Genomic DNA, 23,285 nt, shown 5'->3' with positions numbered 1-23,285 from the left:
CAGGAAAACTAGCCAACTAACAAGAGAATTCCCAAAGTTTCTGGCTGTAACACCAATACACCAGGCTGAGCAGCCACAGACTTCCCAGATTTGCAGGCTCCAATCCGGCTTCATAGCTTGGCTGTGTGACCCGGGCAGGTAACCCAACCCTCTCATATCTCATCTGTGACAGCCACCAGAGAGCCATTATGAGAATTAAACATGTTCATAGTTGTGAAAGCACTCAGAACACAGAAGAGTTTATTAAAGAAACAAAAATACTTAAAAATCAATTGTGTTCCTCTATGCCAACAACACAGGCAGAAAATGTCATTTAAAATAGGCACACATTGGATCACGAGGTCAGGAGATCGAGACCACCCTGGCTAACACGGTGAAACCCCGTCTCTACTAAAAATACAAAAATTAGCCGGGCGTGGTGGTGGGCGCCTGTAGTCCCAGCTACACAGGAGGCTGAGGCAGGAGAATGGCGTGAACCCGGGAGGCAGAGCTTGCAATGAGTGGAGATCATGCCACTGTACTCCAGCTTGGGCGACAGAGTAAGACTCCATCCCCCCCCCCAAAAAAAAAAAAATAGGCACATGTGAGTTAATCTTCATGACAACCTCGCAGATAGGACTATTGACCCCATTCTCCACAGAGAAATTTGGCCTCACAAAGAAGTTAAGAAGCATGTCTACAGAGCTAGGAAATATGGGTGCTAAAAAGGGGGGGACCAGGTCTGTCGGATTCAAAGCCCATATTCTTCACATTACAGCTTTTGAGGTATATTGGTCACCCCTCATTTTCTTGCCTTTCTGAGAGCAGGTGAAAGCAGGATTAGAGAACCCAGTGCTTTGCCAAGAAGAAAGCAGCTAAGAAAAGTAGATTTAAACAAGTGAAAAGAGGTAGCATGTTTCTGGACAGAAAAATTCAACACCATCAGACGTCCACAAGACTGGCCAGGAAAATCCTAAGAAAGTCAAGCAGTGTGTGCACGTGTGTGTGTGTGTGTGTGTGTGTGTGTGTGCATGCACACTGATTACGGGGAAGGAGGCCTCATCAGATATTAAAGCATGGTTTAAAGCCTCTCTAAGTAAACAATGTGGAATTAGTGCATGAATAACCGGGCTAATAGAACAGAATGAAAAGTTCAGATATAGACCTAAGTGCATACAGGAATTTAATGTTACAAATCAGAAAAAAAAGAAAAAAGGTCATTTTAACAAATGGCACTGAGGCAATTACATAGCTATTTGCAAAATCATGAAAATGGATTCGTACCTCACTCCATATACAGGAACCAGTCTCGAATGGATGGAGTTCTAAATGTAAAAATGAAACCAGAAAATTGGTAGCAGAAAAGTGGTTGGGTTCCTTTAGAACCTGAAAGTGGGAAAAAACCTTTCTGCCTATGATTCAAAAACCAGAGGCATGCAAGAAAGGAGTCATAAATTAGACTTCAATTTTTTTTTTTTTTTTTTTTGGTATGACCAAAAATATAGACATGTTGCTGCTGGGAATGCAGCAACCTGCAGATGAGGAATTTGGCTATGTCTGGGAAGTTGACATGTGGATTTGCCTTATGATCCAGCCAACCCATGCCTGGGAATCTACCCCAAAGATAAGGTGGCAAAAATACAAAATGGCTACGCAAAAGGCTGAAAACAAGCTTGAGGCTGAATGAGGTCCCCTGGAGACACCCACACCCTAATTTCTGGAACCCATGAGTACACTGCCTTACATGGCAGGAGAGGCTCCACAGATGTGATTAAGGGTATGAGCCTTACATCAGGGAGCTTATCCAAGTGAATACAAGCTAGTCACGAGTCCTTAAAAGTGGAAGTGGGAGGCTGAAGAGTGGGCCAGAGAGATGAGAAGGAAGGAGGAGGAAAAAGCCAGAGTCTGAGAGGACTCGACCTGCCCCGGCTGCTCTGAAGATGAAGGAAGGGGACCCCGAGCCACAGACCGTGGTGACCTCCAGGAGCCGGGAATGACCATGGCTGACAGCAGAGTATGGGGACCTCAGTCCTACAACTGCAAGGATTGAATTCTGCCACAACCTGAATGAGCCTGGAAGCTGACTCATCTCCAGAGTTTCTGGAAGAAACATGGCCCTGCAGCCTCCCTGACTTTTGCCAGTGAGACCCACGCTGGACCTCTGACCTGCAGAACTAGAAGATGACACATTTATGTTGTATCAGCCACTGGTGATTTGTAATGGCAGTGATATAAAACTAATACACATCCCAATGCCTGTCAGCAGAGGACTAGCTACATAAACAAGCCCCACCTCATGCACACCAGGCAGACCTGAGCAGGTGTGAGAAGAAAGGACAATTGCACACATGATGCCCAGAGGTGTTCAGGGTGCACTGTCACAGGAAGACAGCAAGGCGCAATATGCTACCTTCTGCGGAAGACAGAGGAAGTACGCAAATACGGAGAGTTGCTTAAGTTGCCAAAAAAAAAGGATAAGGCAAAAGCTTAATAAATAAGGTTATCTATGTGGCAGACAGGCAACAGGGTAAGGGGACAAAAGAATGGAAACTTCTCTGAATATCACTTTTTAAATAGTTTTGACTTTGGCATCATGTAAATGAGTTATATTCTCAAATATAAATTTAAAATCCTCCAACAATTTTTAAAAATGTAAAATGAGCTAGGCGTGGTGGTTTGCATCTGTAATCCCAGCACTCTGGGAGGCTGAGGCCGGTGGATCACTTGAGGTCAGGAGTTCAAGACCAGCCTGGCCAACATGGTGAAACCCCATCTCTAATAAAAATACAAAAATTAGCCGCGTGTGGTGGCGGGCACCTGTAATCCCAGCTACTCAATAGGCTGAGGAAGGAGAATAGCTTGAACCCAGGAGGTGGGGGTTGCAGTGAGCTGAGATGGCACCACTATACTCCAGCCTGGGTGACAGAGCGAGACTCCGTCTCAAAATTAAAAAAAAAAAAAAAATGTAAAGTGATTTTTAAAGAAAGTCAGTGCTAAAAATTGAAGCAAAAGAACAAAACAAGTCCTGAAATGAATGGACTTAAATCCATATCAAGATAACCACAGTGAGAAAAGAACAGTAGCTTTAGAACAGTATTGCAACTGTACTGTATACTGTAAGTAGACGGGCGGATCACGAGGTCAGGAGATCGAGACCATCCTGGCTAACACGGTGAAACCCCGTCTCTACTAAAAATACAAAAAAAAAAAAATTAGCCGGGCGAGGTGGCGGGCGCCTGTGGTCCCAGCCACTCGGGAGGCTGAGGCAGGAGAATGGCGTGAACCCAGGAGGCAGAAGTTGCGGTGAGCTGAGATCCGGCCACTGCACTCTAGCCTGGGCGACAGAGCAAGACTCCGTCTCAAAAAAAATAAAAAAAAAAAAAAAAAAAATAAACTAAATATATTATAAACAATATAAACTGTAGGTATAAACTGAATATATTGTACTTCCACGGTATAACATATTCTAAGGACAAATACTTACATTTCATTCAGTAGTCTCTGTTAGTCATACCACTGAGATTACAATTTTGAAACACCTAATACAATAGTATATGTGTTTTCACATAAACTTTTCATATAAGTAAGATACACAGGCAAATTCACAGACCACAGGTATATGCAATTTTGAACCTCCTAATACAACAGGAGGATAAAGAAGATGAAGTCAGGAGTCCTAAAAAGCACAGTCTTAGTGTAAGGGAATATACAGTTAAAATATACATTTAGGCCGGGCACGGTGGCTCACGCTGGTAATCCCAGCACTTTGGGAGGCTGAGGTGGGTGGATCACCTGATGTCAGGTGTTCGAGACCAGCCTGGCCCAACATGGTGAAACCCCATCTCTACTAAAAATACAAAAATTAGATGGACGTGGTGGTGGGCACCTGTAATCCCAGCTACTCAGGAGGCTGAGGCAGGAGAATAGCTTGAACCTGGGAGGTGGAGGTTATAGTGAGCTTAGATAGTGCCACTGCACTCCAGCCTGGGCAACAGAACAAGACTCCATCTCAAATAAATAAAATAAAATAAAATAAAATATACATTTAAGTTAACATAACATAACATAACACAACATAACATAACATATACATTTAAAGTCAGTAACCTGAAGTTTCACTGGAAATGTCAGTATGAATTCATGATGCTTCAGAAAAGATGTTCTCTGTCTACTGGGAAGGTGTCGAAGCAGTGACCATCTGGGAGCGATAAGCATCCACCTTGGTGCTCTCATTATCGTCTTTAAATAGCATTTGACACTCAAGAAACTAAGGCCCGGCAGGCCCGGTTCCATCTCAGCGTGAGGCAGGACGTCATCAAAGAGCGCAGCCTCAGGCTGGAGCCCCAGGATACGAAAGCCTCCCTAGGCCAAAGACGGGCCAATTCTAGGTTCAAAAAGAATAATGACTGCAGGGGACTGAAACCCACTGTACAGGTAAGAATCTATGCTTTCATGATGATACTCAGCAAAAGAGATCACAAGACAGAAAAAGAAATAAAAATCTATTTAACATTGGAAGTAACCAGGGGACCAATTCCTCACCCTGAAAAGTGGTAATTAAAGGAAAAGAATTAAGCATTTATTCTGCCTTCCTACATTGGAAGGTAACTAAATAGTCTGAGGGATGAGGGGAGATGCTTCTTTTCAGAGTTCCAACAGCTAAATGAGGAAAGATTGATAGAAGTAGAAAATGATCATCTTGAATATCCTAAGAACATAATTAATTCAGGCAAAGATCATGGATGGATGAGATCATTAGATAAAAAGCTGATGGAGAAATTCACAAGGTAGGGATCAGGCTGCTATGCTCTGCCACCCAAATTAGCATCCCTGAGTGGGGCAACTAGATCTACATGCCTCCAACCTGCGGCAGTAACTGGGAAGCAGTCTTAGGGAGGGAGGGAGAGAGGGAAGGAAGGAGGGAAGGAGGGAGGGAGGGAAGGAGGGAAGGAGGAGTGGAAATGGAATCTACCAGTCCTTTGCAATGAAATTCCAGTTTACAGGGCAAATGGGGGTAGAGGAACAGGTCAAGTGACCCCACAAAGATGTAACCCTGTAGTGACAGGAAGCAGACAGGTGCATCTCCAATGCAGATGTCCCATGGGATGACTGGCTGGGTTTTCTCAATGAGGTAACTGCATGCGGGGAAAGGGTGGGGGATTCCGCTAGATGAAGAGAGTTGTAACCCTGCAGTGACAGGAAGCAGATGAGTGGTTGTGGGGATGAGGAGGGTTGGTAGGGAGGGATACTGGGGGCTGCAAGGGCACCTTTGAGGGTGAAGAATGTGTTCATTATCTCGACTATGGTCACAGCTTCCCAGGTGTGTGTATAAGTCACAAGCGTCAAACTGTCCACCTTAAATATATGTAGTTTACTGTATGTCAATAAAGCTGTTTACGGTGTTTTTATGATTTGAGAGACATGACAACAAAATGAATAGGTGAACCTTGTGTGAATCCTACTTTTATCAAAACCACTGTAAAGAGGTGTTTTGGAAAATTTGGGGAAATCTGAGTGTGAACTGATGATTAGATGATATTAAAAAGTTCGAATTGCCAGGCGCAGTGGCTCATGCCTATAATCCCAGCACTCTGGGAGGCTGAGGCTGACAGATCACCTGAATTCAGGAGTTCAAGACCAGTCGGGGCAACACGGCAAAACCCTGTCTCTACCAAAAACATAAAAAGTTAGCTGGCGTGGTGGCGCATGCCTGTGGTCCTAGCTACTCAGGAGGCTGAGATGGGAGGATTGCCTGAGCCCGGGAGGCAGAGGCTGTAGTGAGCTGAGATCGCACCACTTCACTCCTGCCTGGGTGACAGAGTGAGATCCTATCTCAAAAAAACAATAACAATAATTTTATCAGGTGTGACAGTGGTATGAGAGAAGATACTTCTACTTTCACAGAGAATCTTGCTCTGTCATCCAGGCTGGAGTACAGTGGCGTGATCTTGGCTCACTGCAACCTCCACCTCCTGGGTTCAAGCGATTCTCCTGCCTCAGCCTCCTGAGTAGGTGGGATTACAGACGTGTGCCACCATGCCCAGCTAATTTTTGTATCTTTAGTAGAGATGGGGTTTCACATGTTGGCCAAGCTGGCCTCGAACTCCCAACCTCAAGTGATCCACTGCCTTCGTCTCCTAAAGTGCTGCATTACAGGTGTGGGCCACCGTGCCTGGCCAAACTTTTCACTGAAGTAAGACACACAGGCAAGCTCACAGACCACTGGTGTATACACAAAATAAGCACACACATCTAACCCTGATATAGATCAAAAGACAGCACTCCTGCCACTTCAGACACCCTCTCCTCAGGTGGACCCCTCCCTCCCAGTCACCGTCACCCCCGTGGTAAGTAACCACAGGGGTCCCAGGAAAACCCAAATTCCAGCAGCAAAGAGTACTTCTTCCTGTTTTGGAACATTCTATAAATGGAATCACACAATATATGCTCCAAGCAGGGTCTGGTTTTTCTTTTGCTAAACATCATGCCTGTGAAATTCATCCATATTGGCATGTGAACAGGTATTTTAGACACACGTGTGACACGTATGGCGGCAAAGTGACACGTGGTCTGAAATATGCTTCAAAATACGCCAATAAAAAGGCAGAGGTGGATGGATGTGGCGAAATCTTGAGGATCATTGACTTTCGCTGATGGGTACCAGGGGGCTTACTCTACTCTTCTCCTTCCTTTTGCATATATTTAAGATGTTTTACATTAAAAATGTAAAACCTCTTTAGAGATCAGGCGCAGTGACTCATGCCTGTCATCCCAGCACTTTGGGAGGCCGAGGCAGGCAGATCATGAGGTCAGGAGATTGAGACCATCCTGACTAACATGGTGAAACCCCTTCTCTACTAAAATAAAAAAATGTTTGCCGGGCATGGTGGCGGGCGCCTGTAGTCCCAGCTACTCGGGAGGCTGAGGCAGGGTAACTGCCTGAACCTCGGAGGCGGAGGTTGCAGTGAGCCGAGATGGTGCCACTGCACTCCAGCCTAGCGACAGAGCAAGACTCTGTCTCAAAAATAAATAAACAGGCTGTATGGCATAAAGCTAGGATGCTGTGGCCGAGAAACTGTGCCGAGGGTCCCCACATCACTACACGTCTTTCCCTCCCAGGTGAGCTGAAACACCACACTCCCAGACTCTCCTGCTGCGACAGCGGGCCACGCGACCAAGTTCTGGGCAACGGAACATGGGCAAAAGGAGCGTCGTCCACTCCCAGGCCTGCCTGGATGCACAAATGAGCTCTCGTATGTTGAGCCCTGAAGACGCTGGCATTTCTGTCGCTGTGGCCCGCCCAGCCCTAGCATAACACCACATTCTAAAGCCCACAATGAACGCTGCTTCATGGCCTCAGCTATGTGGCATTGTCAGACACTGAAGACTACAGCGGGTGCTTCTGTGGGCCTAAAAGTATTGCCTTCTGCTGATGGATTTTATTTTTTTATTTTATTTATTTATTTATTTATTTTGAGACGGATTCTCGCTTTGTCGCCCAGGCTGGAGTGCAGTGGCGTGATCTCGGCTCACTGCAAGCTCCGCCTCCCGGCTCCATGCCAGTCTCCTGCCTCAGCCTCCCAGTAGCTGGGACTACAGGTGCTGCCACCACGCCCGACTAATTTTTTGTATTTTTAGTAGAGATGGGGTTTCACTGTGTTAGGCAGGATGGTCTCGATCTCCTGACCTCGTGATCTGCCCGCCTCGGCCTCCCAAAGTGCTGGGATTACAGGCGTGAGCCACCGCGCCCGGCCCGCTGATGGATTTTAATTACTAGACTTGGTTTTCATGAGACATGGTGATTCTCGTCCTATATTTAATCTTAAGCGTTTTAAAGTTGCTTTCATCAATCGAGTCTTCATTGGCTGAGGACTGATTTTCTTAATTTGATGTGAGGTAGGGCTCTGCTGCTATTTTTCCTAAGTAAATAATTGTTCCAGCCCCATTTGTGGGTCAGTCCCATCCTGCGCCTTCAGGATCCTCCTTAGATTTTCAGAAATGTTTGCTTAATGAAATTTTTGAAGAGGTAGATAGGATTTGTTCCCTAATGTATGGCCAATTTCCCGGAGTGGATCGTCTTGCAATATAGTACAAGTGCAGTCATGAAAACCACGAGGATTTTACTACAGATAATAACTATTTTGAAACTTTACTACTCCTCATAATTTGGCCCTTTATCTTTTTCCTCCTGCTTTTATTGGAACATGGAACTGGCAGACTGCATGGTTTCACCAGCGCCAGCGTGATCCTAGTCAAGCCCGGCGCTGTCCCGGACCTCTGCGTGCTGCAGCACTTGCACAGCGGGAGTCAGACCAGAAGTCTCTCAGGGGAGTCCACTCTCTCAGGTCCTGTGGAACCCACCCCTCGCTCTCCCTAGACTCACTCCCTGCCAGCCCAGGGCTTGCTCCGCTCCCTCCAGCACCCGCCCTCCTTGCTGTCCCTCAAATATAACAGCTTTCCCGCAGCTGGAGGTCTTTCTTCCCCAGACGGCACTTTTCTCCTCGACAGCAGAAACTCAGCCAGCTTTGTCTACTGCCATAGCCCCCATGCCCGGAATAGTGCCTGCAGATAGAACAATCGTCTCTAAAAATACTGTTGAATGAATGCATAGCTAATGACACACAAGCGGTACCAAGCAATTAATCCTATTAGTATATTTAGTAGCTAATTGTGATACAGAATTTTTAAAACCTCAATCAACAACGCGATCCAATTTTGGGTACCTCTTTTGAATCACAACTTTCATTTTAACCCTTGGTATTCTTGTCTTAGCACCTGGTAGGACCCCAGCCTGACCTCTTGTTCTTTGTCTTCCGACATTCTGCCCTGCTATCTGGGCTATCTCCAGCCCCTGGTTCTCCCACTCCAAGCATGCCCATCTCCCCCGCACCCCCATGCCATCATCGGCAGGGGCACCACTCTCTCACAGGCCCCAACACTGCTCTTTGGAAATGCCGGCTCCCGGTCTAATGACACACGTACCTGCCCCTCGACAATCCACCTGGAGATGGACGTTTTCCCATCATAGCCTGGCCGGAACTGAAGGGTGGCGGAGCGAGGGCTGATGTTGGAAATGACCAGGTTGGATGGGGCACCAGGAAGGTCTAGAGAGGAACCAGGGAGGAAAGGGAGAGATTTACAGTCCATCACAGCTTAGGAAAGGTATCAAATGTGTCAGCTTCAAAAGTAAACAGTTTCGACACCACTCGACACCAAAAAAGGATTTGTTCTCAAAAGCATGAAGGTGAGAAGCAGCACAGCTTCCCCAGAGGCATGATCAGTACATGGTTTTTGCTTTCATAGGCTGACCTGGTGGACTTCAGGAGACACATCGTGAACACGGCCTCCTTGATGAGAAACTCTGAAGGGATGTGTCATGCCTTACACATCTCTGTACTTTGTAGGTAATTAACAGATGCTGGCTGAATGAGGAAAGGATGAATGAATGTAATCCTTCCTGGCTCCTGAAACCACACAAAGAACGAATGGCCGTACTTCCTTTCATAATTACCGCGGCCTCAGAGGGGTGGAGGGAAGAGTACACAAGCCCAGGGGTGTTCCCAGGTCGCGTGGCACCTGCTCAGGATCAGGTCTTGAGCCTTAGGCTTCTTGGGTCTGGTTTCCAAGACGACCACATTCTCGGGCAAGTGCAGAACTCTCCTCACTCTGCCTGTGTTCAGTTGCTTGGGTAACTGGATAAGGTGGAAGGTGGGTTCTGAATGAGCCTCCCGTTGAGGGTGCCCGTGGCTCAAGCCTACTTCTACATGAGAGACCCTCCAGATGCCGCTCCCCAAAGCACATCTCCCACTCGGAAATGTAGCACTATGAGTTCAGAGTGAGAGCTTTTAGATTACTGTGCCATGCAAAATACTCTAGAGAAAGATAAGGGGCTAAAATGGGGGGGGGGGGGGGGGTGGGAAGAAAAGAAAAATGCAAGACTAGTGCAGCTTTCAGACCGCACTGTCTCTGAGGAATGCTTTTCTCATTTGCTGTTGCTTGGGGTGTTTGAAACCAGGTCTTGCCCAGGGACAATGAAACTGTTTTGGTGATCGATTCCATATTGGCGGGGGCAGGGTCTGTAGGATCTCAAGGGTCCTTTCTACATCTAGTTTTTAATGAATTTGAAATAGAAAATGTTTAAATCGAAGGACAAGTGGGCTCTTTCCTTTCTATTTCTCAGCTCTCTGGATTTTTAAATGGTTCTTCAACCATTAATGGTGATAAACTTCAAGCACAGTAAACAGAACACGGCGTCCCCAAAGCAGTCCTTGGATCTGATTTGTCTCCAGCCACTACCCAGGATGAGCGGGCAAGGCTTTAGGACCCCTCTCCAGCTACAAGCATTCAGCCTTGGCAATGAAGGAATGGCAACTCCAGCGCTTCCCTGCACCTTGGTTATCAGGGGTTTGGCCCAAGCAGCCAGGCCTCAGTTTCCCCTCTAACACTCCACTCTGTGGCTCCAGACGTAGCGTGGATCGCAGTGTTTCTGGAAGCACAGCCTTCCAGAGGTCAGCTAACCCATTTCCCTGCCCTGGATGAACAATGTCCAAGACATCTCAGGAAAACCCTGGCAACTCGCACACAGATGTGCTTCCAGTGTTAACCTTGGTCGCTGTATGTACCCATTTTTAACCAATTAAACCACATGCCCTCATCGCTGATACGGTTTGACTGTGTCCCCGCTCAAATATCATCTTGAAATGGAACTCCCACAATTCCCACGTGTCACGAGAGGAACCCAGTGGGAGGTCATCGAATCATGGGGACAGGGCTTTCTTGTGCTGTTCTCGTGATACTGAGTAAGTCTCACAAGATCTGTGGGTTTTAAAAACGGGAGTTTCCCTGTACGGGCTCTCTCTTTGCCTGCTGCCATCCATGTAATACATGACTTGCTCCCGCTTGCCTTCTGCCATGATTGTGAGGCCTCCCCGACCATGTGGAACTGTCAGTCCATTAAACCTCTTTCTTTTGTAAATGGTCGAGTCTCAGGTACGTCTTTATCAGCAGCATGAAAATGGACTAAGAATCATCGCTGCTACTGTTTTGAAAGTATTCACGATATTTTAGATATGCATTGGGAACTGGCTTTAAACACTTTCAACCTGCGTTCTGGGAACTGGCTGAGGCCAAAGCAGGAGGAGAAGACAGAAGGGATGTGAGGCTGCGGTGGAATGCACTGGAGAATGAGGCTGAAGTGGGGTCAACACCCATTTACCCTCCAGCATCTTGGCAGGAGGCCACTCCTCCTTTTCAAGGCACTTAGTGGCTTCCACACAAAAGTGTCAATCAACTTCTAGGAATCTCCAAGAGAAAGGCAACAGCAGGAGGACTGCATATGATTTTACTGACCTGGGGGCACTCCAGAGGAAATGGTGGAAGAAGTCACCAGGCCAGCGCCCACAGCAGTCACAGCAGCCACATCGATGGTGTAGGTGGTGAGAGATGAGAGGCCTTGGATCTTGTACTCGTGCGTCGTGCTGTTCAGTGTGTGCGTGAGACGAGAGTCGTTCCTGCCGTACACCTCCCAAGAGATCTGGTAGCCTACAAAGCAACAGGACCAGATCAGCGTTGGTCTCCTGAAGGCCAAGGGCTCACCTGGATTCCATAGCACCATCTTTGCAGGCTTGGAGCTATGGAGAGCTTGGCTGGATGTGCTGAAGGCACCTCAGGGCCACTGTGCTACTGACACGCGACACAGGTCAAGGCTCCTTCCTCTGTGCGCCCAATGCGATCTCACAAACCTGCTTATGGGGTGACGGTCCCACCACAGGGGACCGTCCCTCCCTACCAGGGTGAGCTTCACAAGGACGGGGCCTATTGGATGCTCTGGTAAGCTCAGCACCAGGTGCATGAACTGAAAAATGACGACAGCTGCCAGCCTGCTGTGCTCAATTCAACCTTCTCTTGTCAAATTATGAATGCATTTCACCAATAATTCCACTAAAAAAATTTTATGTATGTATCTATCTATTTATTGACTTTTGAGTCTGCTGCCCAGGCTGAAGTGCAATGGTGCAATCATAGCTCACTGCAGCCTCAACCTCCTGGGTTCAATCCATCCTCCTGCCTCAGCCTCCTGAGTAGCTGGGACCACAGGTGTGCCCCACCATGCCTGGCTAATCTTTTGTACTTTTTGTAGAGATGGGATATCCCCCTGTTGCCCAGGCTGATCTGGAACTCCTAGGCTCAAGAGATCCTCCCGTCTCGGCCTCCCTCGGTGTTGGGATTACAGCCACGGTACCCGGCCAATCATTTCATTTTTGGAAGCCGGTATTTTTATTATACAGAACCTGAAATTAATGCTTGCTCTTGTGTTGCAACAAGTTCATGGAAACACTTCTACTTTTTCCTTTATGAAATGACTGATAGATCACTCTTCCGTTTTGCAAAGCGTTTTGCGTGGAAAAGTTTCTTTTTGCCTGAGTATGTGAGTTTTGCTTCTAGCTCTGTCTCTCCCCTTTTCAAATATGCTGTTTTCTAATAAATTTGATCTCCCCCTATACTCTCTTCAGTCCAGTGGGGCCTCATGATGAAAATTTATTCCACCTGGGATTCCACTGTGACTTGGGGCTTAGAGAAAAAAGACCCGTGGGGCGTGGTGGCTCACGCCTGTAATCCCAGCACTTTGGGAGGCCAAGGTGGGTGGATCACCTGAGGTCAGGAGTTGGAGACCAGCCTGGCCAACATGTGAAACCCCGTCTCTACTAAAATACAGAAATTAGACGTGCATGGTGGCAGGTGCCTGTAATCCCAGCTACTCAGGAGGCTGAGGCATGGGAATCGCTTGAACCCCGGAGGTGGAGGTTGCAGTGAGCCGAGATCGTGCCACTGCACTCCAGCCTGGGCGACAGAGCGAGACTTTGTCTTAAAAAAAAAAAAAAAAAAAAAGGAGAAAAAAGACCCAACTGGTTCCTGAATCAGTCAACCCCCGTGGAGGGGAGTTTATGTGATCAGAGAACACTTGAAAGTGTCTTTTAAAGAGGGAGACAGTGGTAGAAAGAGTTCATAGGTCCACACGCAAAAGAAAACAGCTGAAAACGCTTGCTCTTCCCTATTTTTAGTCAATAACCTCAGGGATATAGAAGCGCTTGGATGCAGCTGAAACTTCCTCCTCGTTCTGATGAAAGCAATAAATAAAGCTAGGAGTTGCACTTGCAGGTAAAGAATTTAGAGGACGGCATCTTGAGACTTTACTATTTTGAAAAAACTTTAACGTCGGAACCTGCTCCCTCTGGCTGTCCCACAGGCCCCGTACAGGCCGGCAGCTTGTGTGCACAGGCAGCGGGGACCCCCATGCGGGCTGACACAGTGGGCGCTCCAAGGAACAAGGTCCACCAGAGGGACGGCCTGGCTGCTGGGTGCCTCCAGAGCACTCTGAGCGCCTGCCATCCTGGGAGCTGTCACCGCGTGGTGCGGCGGCCTGGCGTCTCTGCCTTTGGGGTCTCCGCCTGGGTCCCGGAGGGTCACTAAACCATCCTCTGTGGTGGCTACATCAAAGGCATATGGCTGCTTCTCAGGTCCTGGTCTCCTTTTCCTCCTCCCAGGGAGAGGGGAGAAGGGTGACTACCCAGGCCAACCACTCACCATTGCCTTCTCCCATTTCCTTCCTAACTTTATTTAAAATACATAAATAAATAAATAAATAAATAATAAAAATATATATATTATCTCTCCCTACCAGGGTGCGCTTCACAAGGACAGGGCCTATCGGATGCTCTGGTAACCTCAGCACCAGGTGCATGAACTGAAAAATGACGACAGCTGTCAGCCTGCTGTGCTCAATTCAATTCAACCTTCTCTTGTCAAATTATGAATGCATTTCACCAATAATTCCACTAAAAATATTATTTTTATATATAGATATATATATCTCTCTATATAGATATATATCTATATATATATATACATACACACACACACACACACACACACATATGCGAGAGAGAGAGAGAGAGAGAGTCTTACTCTGTTGCCCAGCCTGGAGTGCAGTGGGTTGATCACGGATCACTGCAGCCTTGAACCACTCGACTCAAGTGATCCTCCCACCTCAGTCTCTCAAGTAGCTGGTACTACAGGCACGTGCCACCACGCCTGGCCAGTTTTAAAAATTTTTTGTAGAGATGAGGGTCTCACTATGTTGCCCAGGCTGTCTCAAACTCCTGGCATCAAGCGATCTTCCCACCGCGGCCTCCCAAAATGCTGGGATTACAGCCGTCAGCCACCACGCCCAGCCCAGGCCCTGCCCTCGCTTTACATCTTAGCATTTCTCTCATCTGCCCACCCTGATGTCTAAGACATCTAGCCTGCCCCATTCATTCATGTAACCCTCACAACACACCTTTGAAATTGGGACTGTTGTTATCCTATTTCACAGAGGAAGAAACCAAGCCACAGAAAGCTTCGTGGACCTGCTGGAACCCCAGACAGTCCTCAGTGGATGAAGGAAATAATGGATACATGGTCCATTTCCAAGACAAAGTACATTGAATCAGCTTAGGTCAGCAAACTACAGAAGAAACAGTATATACTAGGCCCCTGCTTCGATCGCCAACGCCTGCTTGTCAGCCTCCCCCCACCCCCTTAGTTGTCCCCACCCGAACCAAAGAAGTTTAGTCTAAGATGAACGTTTACTATCCTGCAGAATAGCTCATTTTGTCTATTCTTATCAGCTTGCCCAGCTACTTATGTCATAAGTCAAATACCTGAAGAGCCCCTGAGCTGACTAGGATTGCAGTGCATTGTGGGCTGCAACAAAATGCAACAAGACCACCCTAAAGAAAACACTTACAGCCCCTGCCCAACAACCAATGGGTGACGCCCGGGAAGACTGTGACCCCCACAGTACTCACTCAGCCTGTGAGGAACCAGGGGAGGGACCTGCACACTAGGGGATAAATGGCTTGTTGTGACCGTGCTGGGTGTGCCTCTGCCCATCAGACACTCAATCATGCAAGACTGTCATTAAAAGTCCCACTTTCGCTGTTCTCTGGGTCTCTGAGTCCATTCTTTGGCTTTGGATGGGTGAGTCTGTTTCTCACAGTGGATGAGACCCTGCCTCTCAAGAGCCTCCTCCTCTAGCACCTTCTCCTGACGTGTGCGGGGGAACCGAAAGACATCCCTGACCTTGGTGGGTCACGCCTGGTCAATCGCGAAATAATTTGATCTTCGGGGTCTACTCTGAACCTATGGGAAGAGGAGCCTTTGTTTAATGTTACAACTTTGCCTGCCAGAAATTTTCATTTGTTTAAAAGCTGTTCTTCATCAGCTAAAACAAAGCCTCATGTTCGTCTTGTCGACCTAGAGCTGAAACACGGCAATTCCAGCGTCTTCAGGAAGGGCAGCGTTGCTGGGATTTATGAGGATCAACATCGATAATACGGTGTGCTCAAATGGTTATGGATACAAACAAAAACCAAACGGACAGCTAGAGAGGCTGATCTACAGAGTAACGCCAGTGGAGACGGTGCAGGCCCGAGATGTGTGATGTCCGTGAGCACAGACAGAGCGGTGGGCGTGAGGTGGAAAGATGTCCTCTAACAACAGATTTTGGGGGAGGTGCGTGGATGACTCGGGCAGTGCTGGCCAGGGGATGCATCCTCTGCTTCCAGCTCCCAGAGGAGAGAGGAGAGAGGCGCCTGGAGCCAGGAGCCGGGGTACCTCCCGCTTGGCATCCTACCTGCTCCCAATGGCTGCCTAACTGAGACTAATGGCCAGAGGAGCTTCAGAAATAATTTTCTGTTGATCTGAAGTAAATTCTCTAGAAGAGAGCAGTGCATCCAATCACAAACTGTCTGTCTGCATCCTGGCTCTCATAAATCAGAGTTTACGGAGGGAGAGTGGAGGACGCTGAAATTTACAATAAGCGCGCAAAATGGGCAATTTACTCGGTCAGGCGCAGCCGTCCCCTGCTCCTTGCTTCCCTCGCATTCCAGGCCTCGAATTAAAACAGAGGCTGGGGGTGCTCACCACAGACCAGGGCTAATAAACCACCGTTTCCAACAGCGTCTCTGGCCCGTAGAGCAGTGCCGAGCCCAGGCCCAGGCCGTCAGTCATCCTGGGCTCCCGCAGCCGCCTATAATAGCAGGTGCAGTCTTTGAGGAAGCCTTGGAGAGCATGGTGGTGCCACACCAACGCTTCTGGAAACTGGCTTGTGGCAGCCAGGTTTGCCCAAGAACGCAGTTTTTCTTTTGCTGTCCTCAATGAAACACTCTGCCTTTAGCACAGAGTAGAATGTAATGGTGCTGCCAGCACGTTCCACTGGGAAACTATGTCTATTTGGTGGGTGCGGGGGGGAGCTCCCCTGATGCGGGCATCACTGCGGGTACAGGGTGATGCTGGGCTGGTGAGGTGATAACATCCGATCTCACCTCTTCTAGGATCTTCTCCAAAGAGCTGCATGCGTCCACTGAAGCTTCCGGTGACACAAGGTGCACATTACGGTGTGAGCAGGAATGGAAAATGCACAGGCCACACACAGAGAGAAGGGGACAACGTGGCCGCCGAGAGGAACCTACAGAGAGTCTGCCTGGCGCTCCCACTGCAACTTTGCTGCCCCCCATGGCACAGGCACCTCCAAACTCAGGCCTCTGGCTCTACCCAGCCCAGGAAAGCTCGAGCTTCCAAGTCAAGCTCCACCATAAACCATAGACCACTGCTTGTAACTACAGGTATCTGTTTAAATAAAATACGAAAATGAGTTCACGAAGCCCCATTAGCTGGTGAAACAGACGATTGTAAATTGGAAGTATTGGCAACCACCCCTTAGCCGTGAAATGTTGGCTCAACGCGAATTACTATGCCCATGGATTTTTTTCTTTTGGCTTTAGAACAGGAATGGAGAGTGTGCTGTGTTCACAAAGGGCAGGGCAGGGGCTAACGTGTGTATCTGTAAAAGGAATTCCTTCGGTGTGGACACTGTCTACCACGGAGTCTCTGCCAGATTTCCAAAACATGGCCGACTGCGGACCTGAAAGGCAATTGGGCAGAGGGGTATTCTTTCTTTCCTACCCAGACAGCCCCGTTTCTGGGGTCAGTGGTAAGCAGAGCTCTAATTCCAGTGGCCGAATTGGTCCCTGAGGGATCTGAACTGGAAAGTCTTCTTCTTCCGAATGGTAGCCTCCTGCTCAGCTTCTTAAAATCCTTCCTCCTGCTAGTTTGTTTTTCCTTCCTTTGAATGATTTAAAGCAAGATTAAACTAAACTAGGTTCCTGCAGTCTATAGTGGCCTCCCCTGCTCAGTTCCCCCTGACTTTGCTTAATTCCTTCGACTCTAGGCAACAGGAGGCTGTTTTAATTGTACATACTCAGCACTTGCGATTCTTAGACGACTTCAGAATGTACAGCAGATCGTGTCCAATTCTAGCAGTGACTTTCCCACATTCCTGCAGTTTTCACACTGTCTGAAGTGGGCATTTCAAAAGGTAAGCTTCTGGAAGGCAGAGCCAGATTCATAAATTTACTTTTTTTAAAAGTTAAGGTGAGGCTGGGCGTGGTGGCTCACGTCTGTAATCCCAGCACTTTGAGAGGCTGAGGGAGGTGGATCACCTGAGGTCAGGAGTTCGAGAGCAACCTGGCCAACATGGTGAAACCCTGTCTCTACTAAAAACACAAAAATTAGCCAGGTGTGCTGGTGCACACCTGTAATCTCAGCTACTTGGGAGGCTAAGGCAGGAGAATCATTTGAACTGGGAGGCTGATGTTGCAGTGAGCCAAGATCACACCATTGCACTCCAGCCTGGGCAACAGAGAGAGACTGCATTTCAAAAAATAAATAAAAAATAAAAATAAAAAATCCCACAAAGTCCAGCCTAGGAGGTACACCACACTTTGGGAGGCCAAAGTGGGTGGATCACGAGGTCAGGAGATCGAGACCATCCTGGCTAATGTGGTGAAACCCCGTCTCTGCTAAAAACACAAAAAATTAGCCAGGCGTGGTGGCACACACCTGTAGTTCCAACTACTCGGGAGGCGGAGGCAGGATGATTGCTTGAACTCAGGAGGCAGAGCTTGTAGTGAGCCGAGATAGTGCCACTGTACTCCAACCTGGGCTGCAGAGCGAGACTCTATCTCAACAACAAAAAAAAGTTAAGATGAGAGGTGGCACTGGCTCCAAGGTGACCTTGTGTGTGGGCTCTGGGCACACCACTCTATCAAGGTATCTGGTTGGCACAGATGATTACAGGAGATTCTACTGATTAGAAGTGGTGGGGTTGGCATTGGGTTTGCTACGTAGCAGGATTTCTGTGTAAAAACAGGTCACTGTAGGAACACAGTCTCCCACTGTGCCCCAGGGCCCCTGGGATGCTGCAGTGACACTGCAGGGAGGCACAGGACACTCAATGCCAGCGGGACACACGTGAGCCTCCAGCTGGAGGGGAGCTCCGTTTCAAGACCAGAGCATGCCACGTGCCCTTGGATACATCCCATCTTTGCAAAGCAGAATTTTTGGTGGATGTTGCGATAAGGAAACGAGTACGGCCGGGAAACCAACGTGAACCAGGAAATAAGGGTGATGAGGGGCCATCTGGTCCCAAGGTCTGAGAGGCTGGGCAGTGCCAGGCGGGTGCAGACATCTCATTAGGAACTAACTGTGGTCACTGAAAAAAGAAATGCAAGTTTTATTTCTTTCAACTACTGTGTAGTATTTTTTAAATGGCAATTATAATTGCCAGCATATAAACACTTTGGTTGTTTGGATCTAACTGTTTAATAAACAGAACCGTTAGGCATTTCTGTGCCCTCGGGGTGCTTTGAGAAACTACGGAGATGCTAAGAGGACTGTGGGCGGGGAAGATGAACGTCCTCTGCAGTGGGGTTCGGAACATGGTTCAAACCTCACCCCCAGCACATCAACGCTGCAGAGGAGAGAATGTGCACACACCCGCGGGCTGTGATCGTGGGACGTCACCACCCTAAACCTCAGCCTTGTCATCGCCAGGCCTGGGTTGTAAGACACCCCTTGTGTGGCTGCTGAGAAAGCAAAATGCGATCCGGCAAGGTTAAGGGGCCAAGCACAGGGGAAGTGGCCAGGGTCATCACTGCCATTGTCATCCCGGACGCCAGAGCAGAGAAGAAACAGCCCCCAACGCTGCGGCCCGGCAGCAGGGACAGACCACCTGAGGCTCTTGGTCTCTGGGCAGCACAGTCCCAGCACAGGCTTCTAGGACACACCCAGAGAACGTGAGCTTGCTTCACAGAACAGTCAGGCACTCGAATTCCACAGCTCCCGCGGCCAGCTGAGAACGCTGCCACCATGGAGTGGAGATGCAGCTCAGCTCCGAACCGACCGCTCGCGTCAAGATGGGCAACTCACTCAACCTCAGGGCGTGGCTGTAAAATACCCACGCAGGAGCCCCTGCCAGGACGTGAGATGCCACAGGCAAAGTCCCCAGAGAGGGCTCACGTAGAAGAAGTCCCATGTGTGACTGACCAAGAAGAAGATTAAGGGGCTTGCTAGAAATCTTCAGTAATGTTTAGGAAAAAAAAAAAGAAAGAAAAAAAGATGCCTGTTGGAGGTTGAGCTGCTCTGGGCCAGGCAGTGGGCAGCCACTGACACAACTTCTCTCAATTCATCCCCCTGACAGCTCCAGTCGGAACTGAGGACCCCAGAGGTCTGCTAAGGCTCTTATGTTGACGAAAATAGTGGAATGGGGGGCCCTGCCCAACCTCATTTGAGGCTAAAGCCTATGTGTTTTTGTCAAACCAAGAATATTTTTTTTTGAACTAAGATTTAAATTAAGCTTTAACCTAAAAGGTTTTTCATGCCTGTAATCCCAGCACTTTGGGAGGCCGAGGCAGGTGGATCACTTGAGGTCAGGAGTCCAAGACCAGCTTGGACGACATGGCAAAACCCTATTTCTACTAAAAATACAAAAATTAGCCAGGTATGATGGTGCACACCTGTAATCCAAGCTACTTGGGAGGCTGAGGCAGGAAAACTGCTTGAACCCGGGAGGCGGAGGTTGCAGTGAGTGGAGATCGTGCCGCTGCACTCCAGCCTGGGCAACAGAGTGAGACTCTGCCTCAATAAATACATACATATATACATACTTACAATCATTAAAAACCCTAAAAAGGTGAGCTGTCTCCCACAGAGACCCCTCAAACCAGGAGAGGAGATACAGTCTCCTCAGGGCTCTCACTGGAGGGCAGGTTGGGGAAGGAACAGAACATGGGATCTGGAGTCAGAAGATCCAGATCTCATCCTGGCCTTGCGGCTCACAGCTGTGGGTCGAGGGCTGAGACACAGGGCCTGTGAGCCTCATAGTCACGCCGCCTGGCTGTGTCTGAGAAGGCTGGCTGCACAGAGGAGCACTCAGTGCCGTCTGCTGAATGAAGGAAAGGTCACCCACCCTCTCGGGGCCTCAGTTTCCTCATCTGTAAAATGGTCATAATATCGATATTGACCTTACTACGCTGCTATGAGAATTAAGTGAGACACACACCATGTGAACAAATATGTCATAACACAACTGACTCATTGGTCAGAGGCTATGGACGTGAGAAGAGATCTCAAACTACAGCTGCTGCCCACAGAGTGAAACGCCCCCAGACCAGGCTGGCTCTCACTGGAGCAGTGCCCAGTGCCGGGACTCTGCCATACCGGCCAGGAAGACATTTCAGTTCCTCTCGAGAAGGCCATGGGCACGGGTCCATGCTGTCAGCAGTGTGGTTTGAAGTCATATCCACTTCTTTTTGCGAGGACAAACTTATCTTTTTCTTTCTTGGAAGACAGGGCTACTTACCTGTAATGATGCCATTTTTCTCCAGGGGCTCCTGCCAGCTGACCTTGAGAGACGTGTCCAGAATCTCCGTGAAACTCAGATGTCCCACAGCTCCTGGTTCTACCAATTAAAAGCAAAGTCATCTGTTAACACAATAGCCCAAATTTTCTTTTGATCAGATGTGTGGGGAAGGTTTTAACTATGGAAGGGAAGTGGTGAGCTGGGGCTGCAAAACCCTGCAGGAGACTTCAGTGGAATGCAGAAGGAAGGAGGGCGTTCAAGGCATCCTGGCTATCATCGCATACATTATTTTCTCCAGCTTCATCCCAGCCACACAGGGCACTGAAGCTACTGGCGGCAGGAGATTTATACACAAATCATTCTCTTTCTCCTTGATCTCATCTGATTAGAACAACCAGGCTGGCTGGGTCCTCAAGAGCAACTGCCTCCTTTGAGTTCCTCCATGGTGCATGCAGCCCCGTGTCTGGCTTGTGTGGCGGCCATCTGGAACCTTGTACAAGCGAGAACAAGACCGTGGACCCAGGGCCAGGCTCACCTGCCAACCTGGTCCAGAACTCCAGGCTCCAAACCCCACTCAGGGTCCTGAAGGATTCCAGAGGGGCAAGGCAGTGGCCTGATAAAGTCCCAGCAAAAACAAATTCCTTTCCCAGGAGCTTCTGTGCCCTGCGGCCCCCTTGCTAACACGGGCAGGAAGAGCCGCAGAGTTAACGCTTGAAGGCTGGAGGCCAAGCTGGGTGACAGACCTGGCTGAGCTGCTTTGCTGGCTATGCAATTACACTCTCAACACCTTAGTCTGTTCATCTGTGAAACGGGGAAAATAAAAATAACTCGGCGAGACCATTGTGAGAAGAAAATGTAATAAAACATGAAAACACCAGGATGTCCTGGGCAACGTGAAAATGCTCCATGGTCATCAGCCGCTGTCATGATGATGAACTTCTCATCAGAACATAAAGTCATTCCTAGGATCAGAGGATGCCACCCCATAGAAAAGACCCGAGCGTCTAAAACGTGAGTTAAAAATCCAAGATGCACGTGCAGCTCAGCAAAGCAAACTGCTTGAGGACGTGCGGCCACAGGCACAGAACTCTGCCCCACGTGCAGATGGACCCCTGCCTGCGACTCAGGGACAGCAGGGCCCAGAGCAAGTCGCTGCTGGCCGGACAGCAGGTGCATCGGCGGTTCTGACCCACATCTCTCACGCCAGCTCACCTAGGTTTAGAGCCTTTTACTGCTCCCATAGCAGGTCCCATCGGTCCCATCAGGGCCAGCCCACACTGCGTGCTGATGGGGAGGGAGGAGAGGATGCCTGCCCATCTGGAGGAGATAGGTGGATGTCGTGACAGTGATGTTCTCCCAGATGCCGTTACTCCCAAGCCCTGCCATGTGCCCCTAGCCTGCCATGGTCCCTCTATAGCCATGGCTGCTGTGCAGGGCATGAGGAGCAGGTGGAAAGGAAATGCTTTTGCGGGTGCTGGCGTCTTACGATCAAATGGAGGGAAGGGATGAGGGGAAGAGAGATGGTGCACTCCCATTCCCATAAGCCAGACACGAAAGTGCCCCTCCGTCCACTGCTCTCGGCAGCAAACACAAACAGCTGCCCGGGGTGGCTCTGCTTCCCCAGCTGCCATTCAGAGCCCCACCTCCTCTCGGACAATGCCCCCATGCTTACCCCTCCAGATACCCGTTCAGGAGAAACATAAACAACAAAGCCAGGGAGGAGAAAAGGGCAGGAGGAAAGGGCAGTTTGAAGGCAGAACTGGGGACAAGGGAGGAAAAGAAGAATGGAGAAGAGATTCTGTCTCCATTTGTATTGGAGCTTTGGGAAAGAAGCTCCAATTTCATTTCCTTGGAGAAAGCAGACTTTCTGCTTTCTCCCCACACAAGCCAGACACGGGAAATGAGATTGTAAGCTCCAATCTCATTTCCTTGGAGCTTTGGGAAAGAAGGCCTGCTGGGTGTGGAACTAATGACAGCACCATCAGCCAGAGAGAAACGGAGGCCGTTTCTCCAGCACCCAAGAGTCCAAAGCTTTCTTTATTTTCTTTTTTATTGATACTCTGTCCGTTTCTGCATGTATCAGTTGAGTACACCCTCCATGCCAGGCAGGGAACACTGATTCCTGCTGAAAGCTCTGCACCATACAACTTCCTTAGTGAACCTGCTGGATGGCGCCACACGCAGGTCTTCTTAGTAATGAAAAATGCAAGTCTTTCAGCTTACAATAGGACAGCAGGAAGTCAAGGGTGTCAGTTGTCCTGGAAGAGTATCCAGGATTCCTACGGAGAAGCCTCACCCCTGCAAAGTCCCTGTTCTGGCTACTGCCAGCCTCACTTGCACAAACATTACATTTTTAGGGGGAATTCCATACCGGGAACTCAGTTGGTACTTGGACAAAGCCTTCTAACACAAGTTGTAATTTTTAAAAAATGGTAACAGCCTCAAAAAACAAAAAACAAACAAAAAAACCCCACAAAACCCTCATCTGGGTGAAACTTTGAAAAGACTTTTCACGGATAAGCTCAAACGCTCTGACAAATTTCACTTTTCCAGTGTGGAAGAC

General features: G+C 48.7%; 1 protein-coding gene across 1 annotated transcript in view; it reads right to left on the bottom strand.

The window, feature by feature from the left end:
* The window catches only part of SDK1 (sidekick cell adhesion molecule 1), a 985,027-nt gene that overhangs the window by 182,064 nt on the left and 779,678 nt on the right, over positions 1-23,285 (bottom strand). Inside the window, exons 23-25 of the mRNA XM_026449463.2 lie at positions 20,723-20,821; positions 11,329-11,520; positions 8,962-9,083 (exon numbers count right to left, since the gene is read on the bottom strand). Of these exons, the coding sequence (XP_026305248.2) occupies positions 8,962-9,083; positions 11,329-11,520; positions 20,723-20,821 (413 nt within the window). The remainder of the gene's footprint in view (positions 1-8,961; positions 9,084-11,328; positions 11,521-20,722; positions 20,822-23,285) is intronic.

Source organism: Piliocolobus tephrosceles, chromosome 8, assembly GCF_002776525.5.
Source record: "Piliocolobus tephrosceles isolate RC106 chromosome 8, ASM277652v3, whole genome shotgun sequence".
NCBI lineage: Eukaryota > Metazoa > Chordata > Mammalia > Primates > Cercopithecidae > Piliocolobus > Piliocolobus tephrosceles.
Note: the sequence above shows the minus strand (reverse complement) of the source record. Positions and strands in the feature narration are given on the sequence as shown.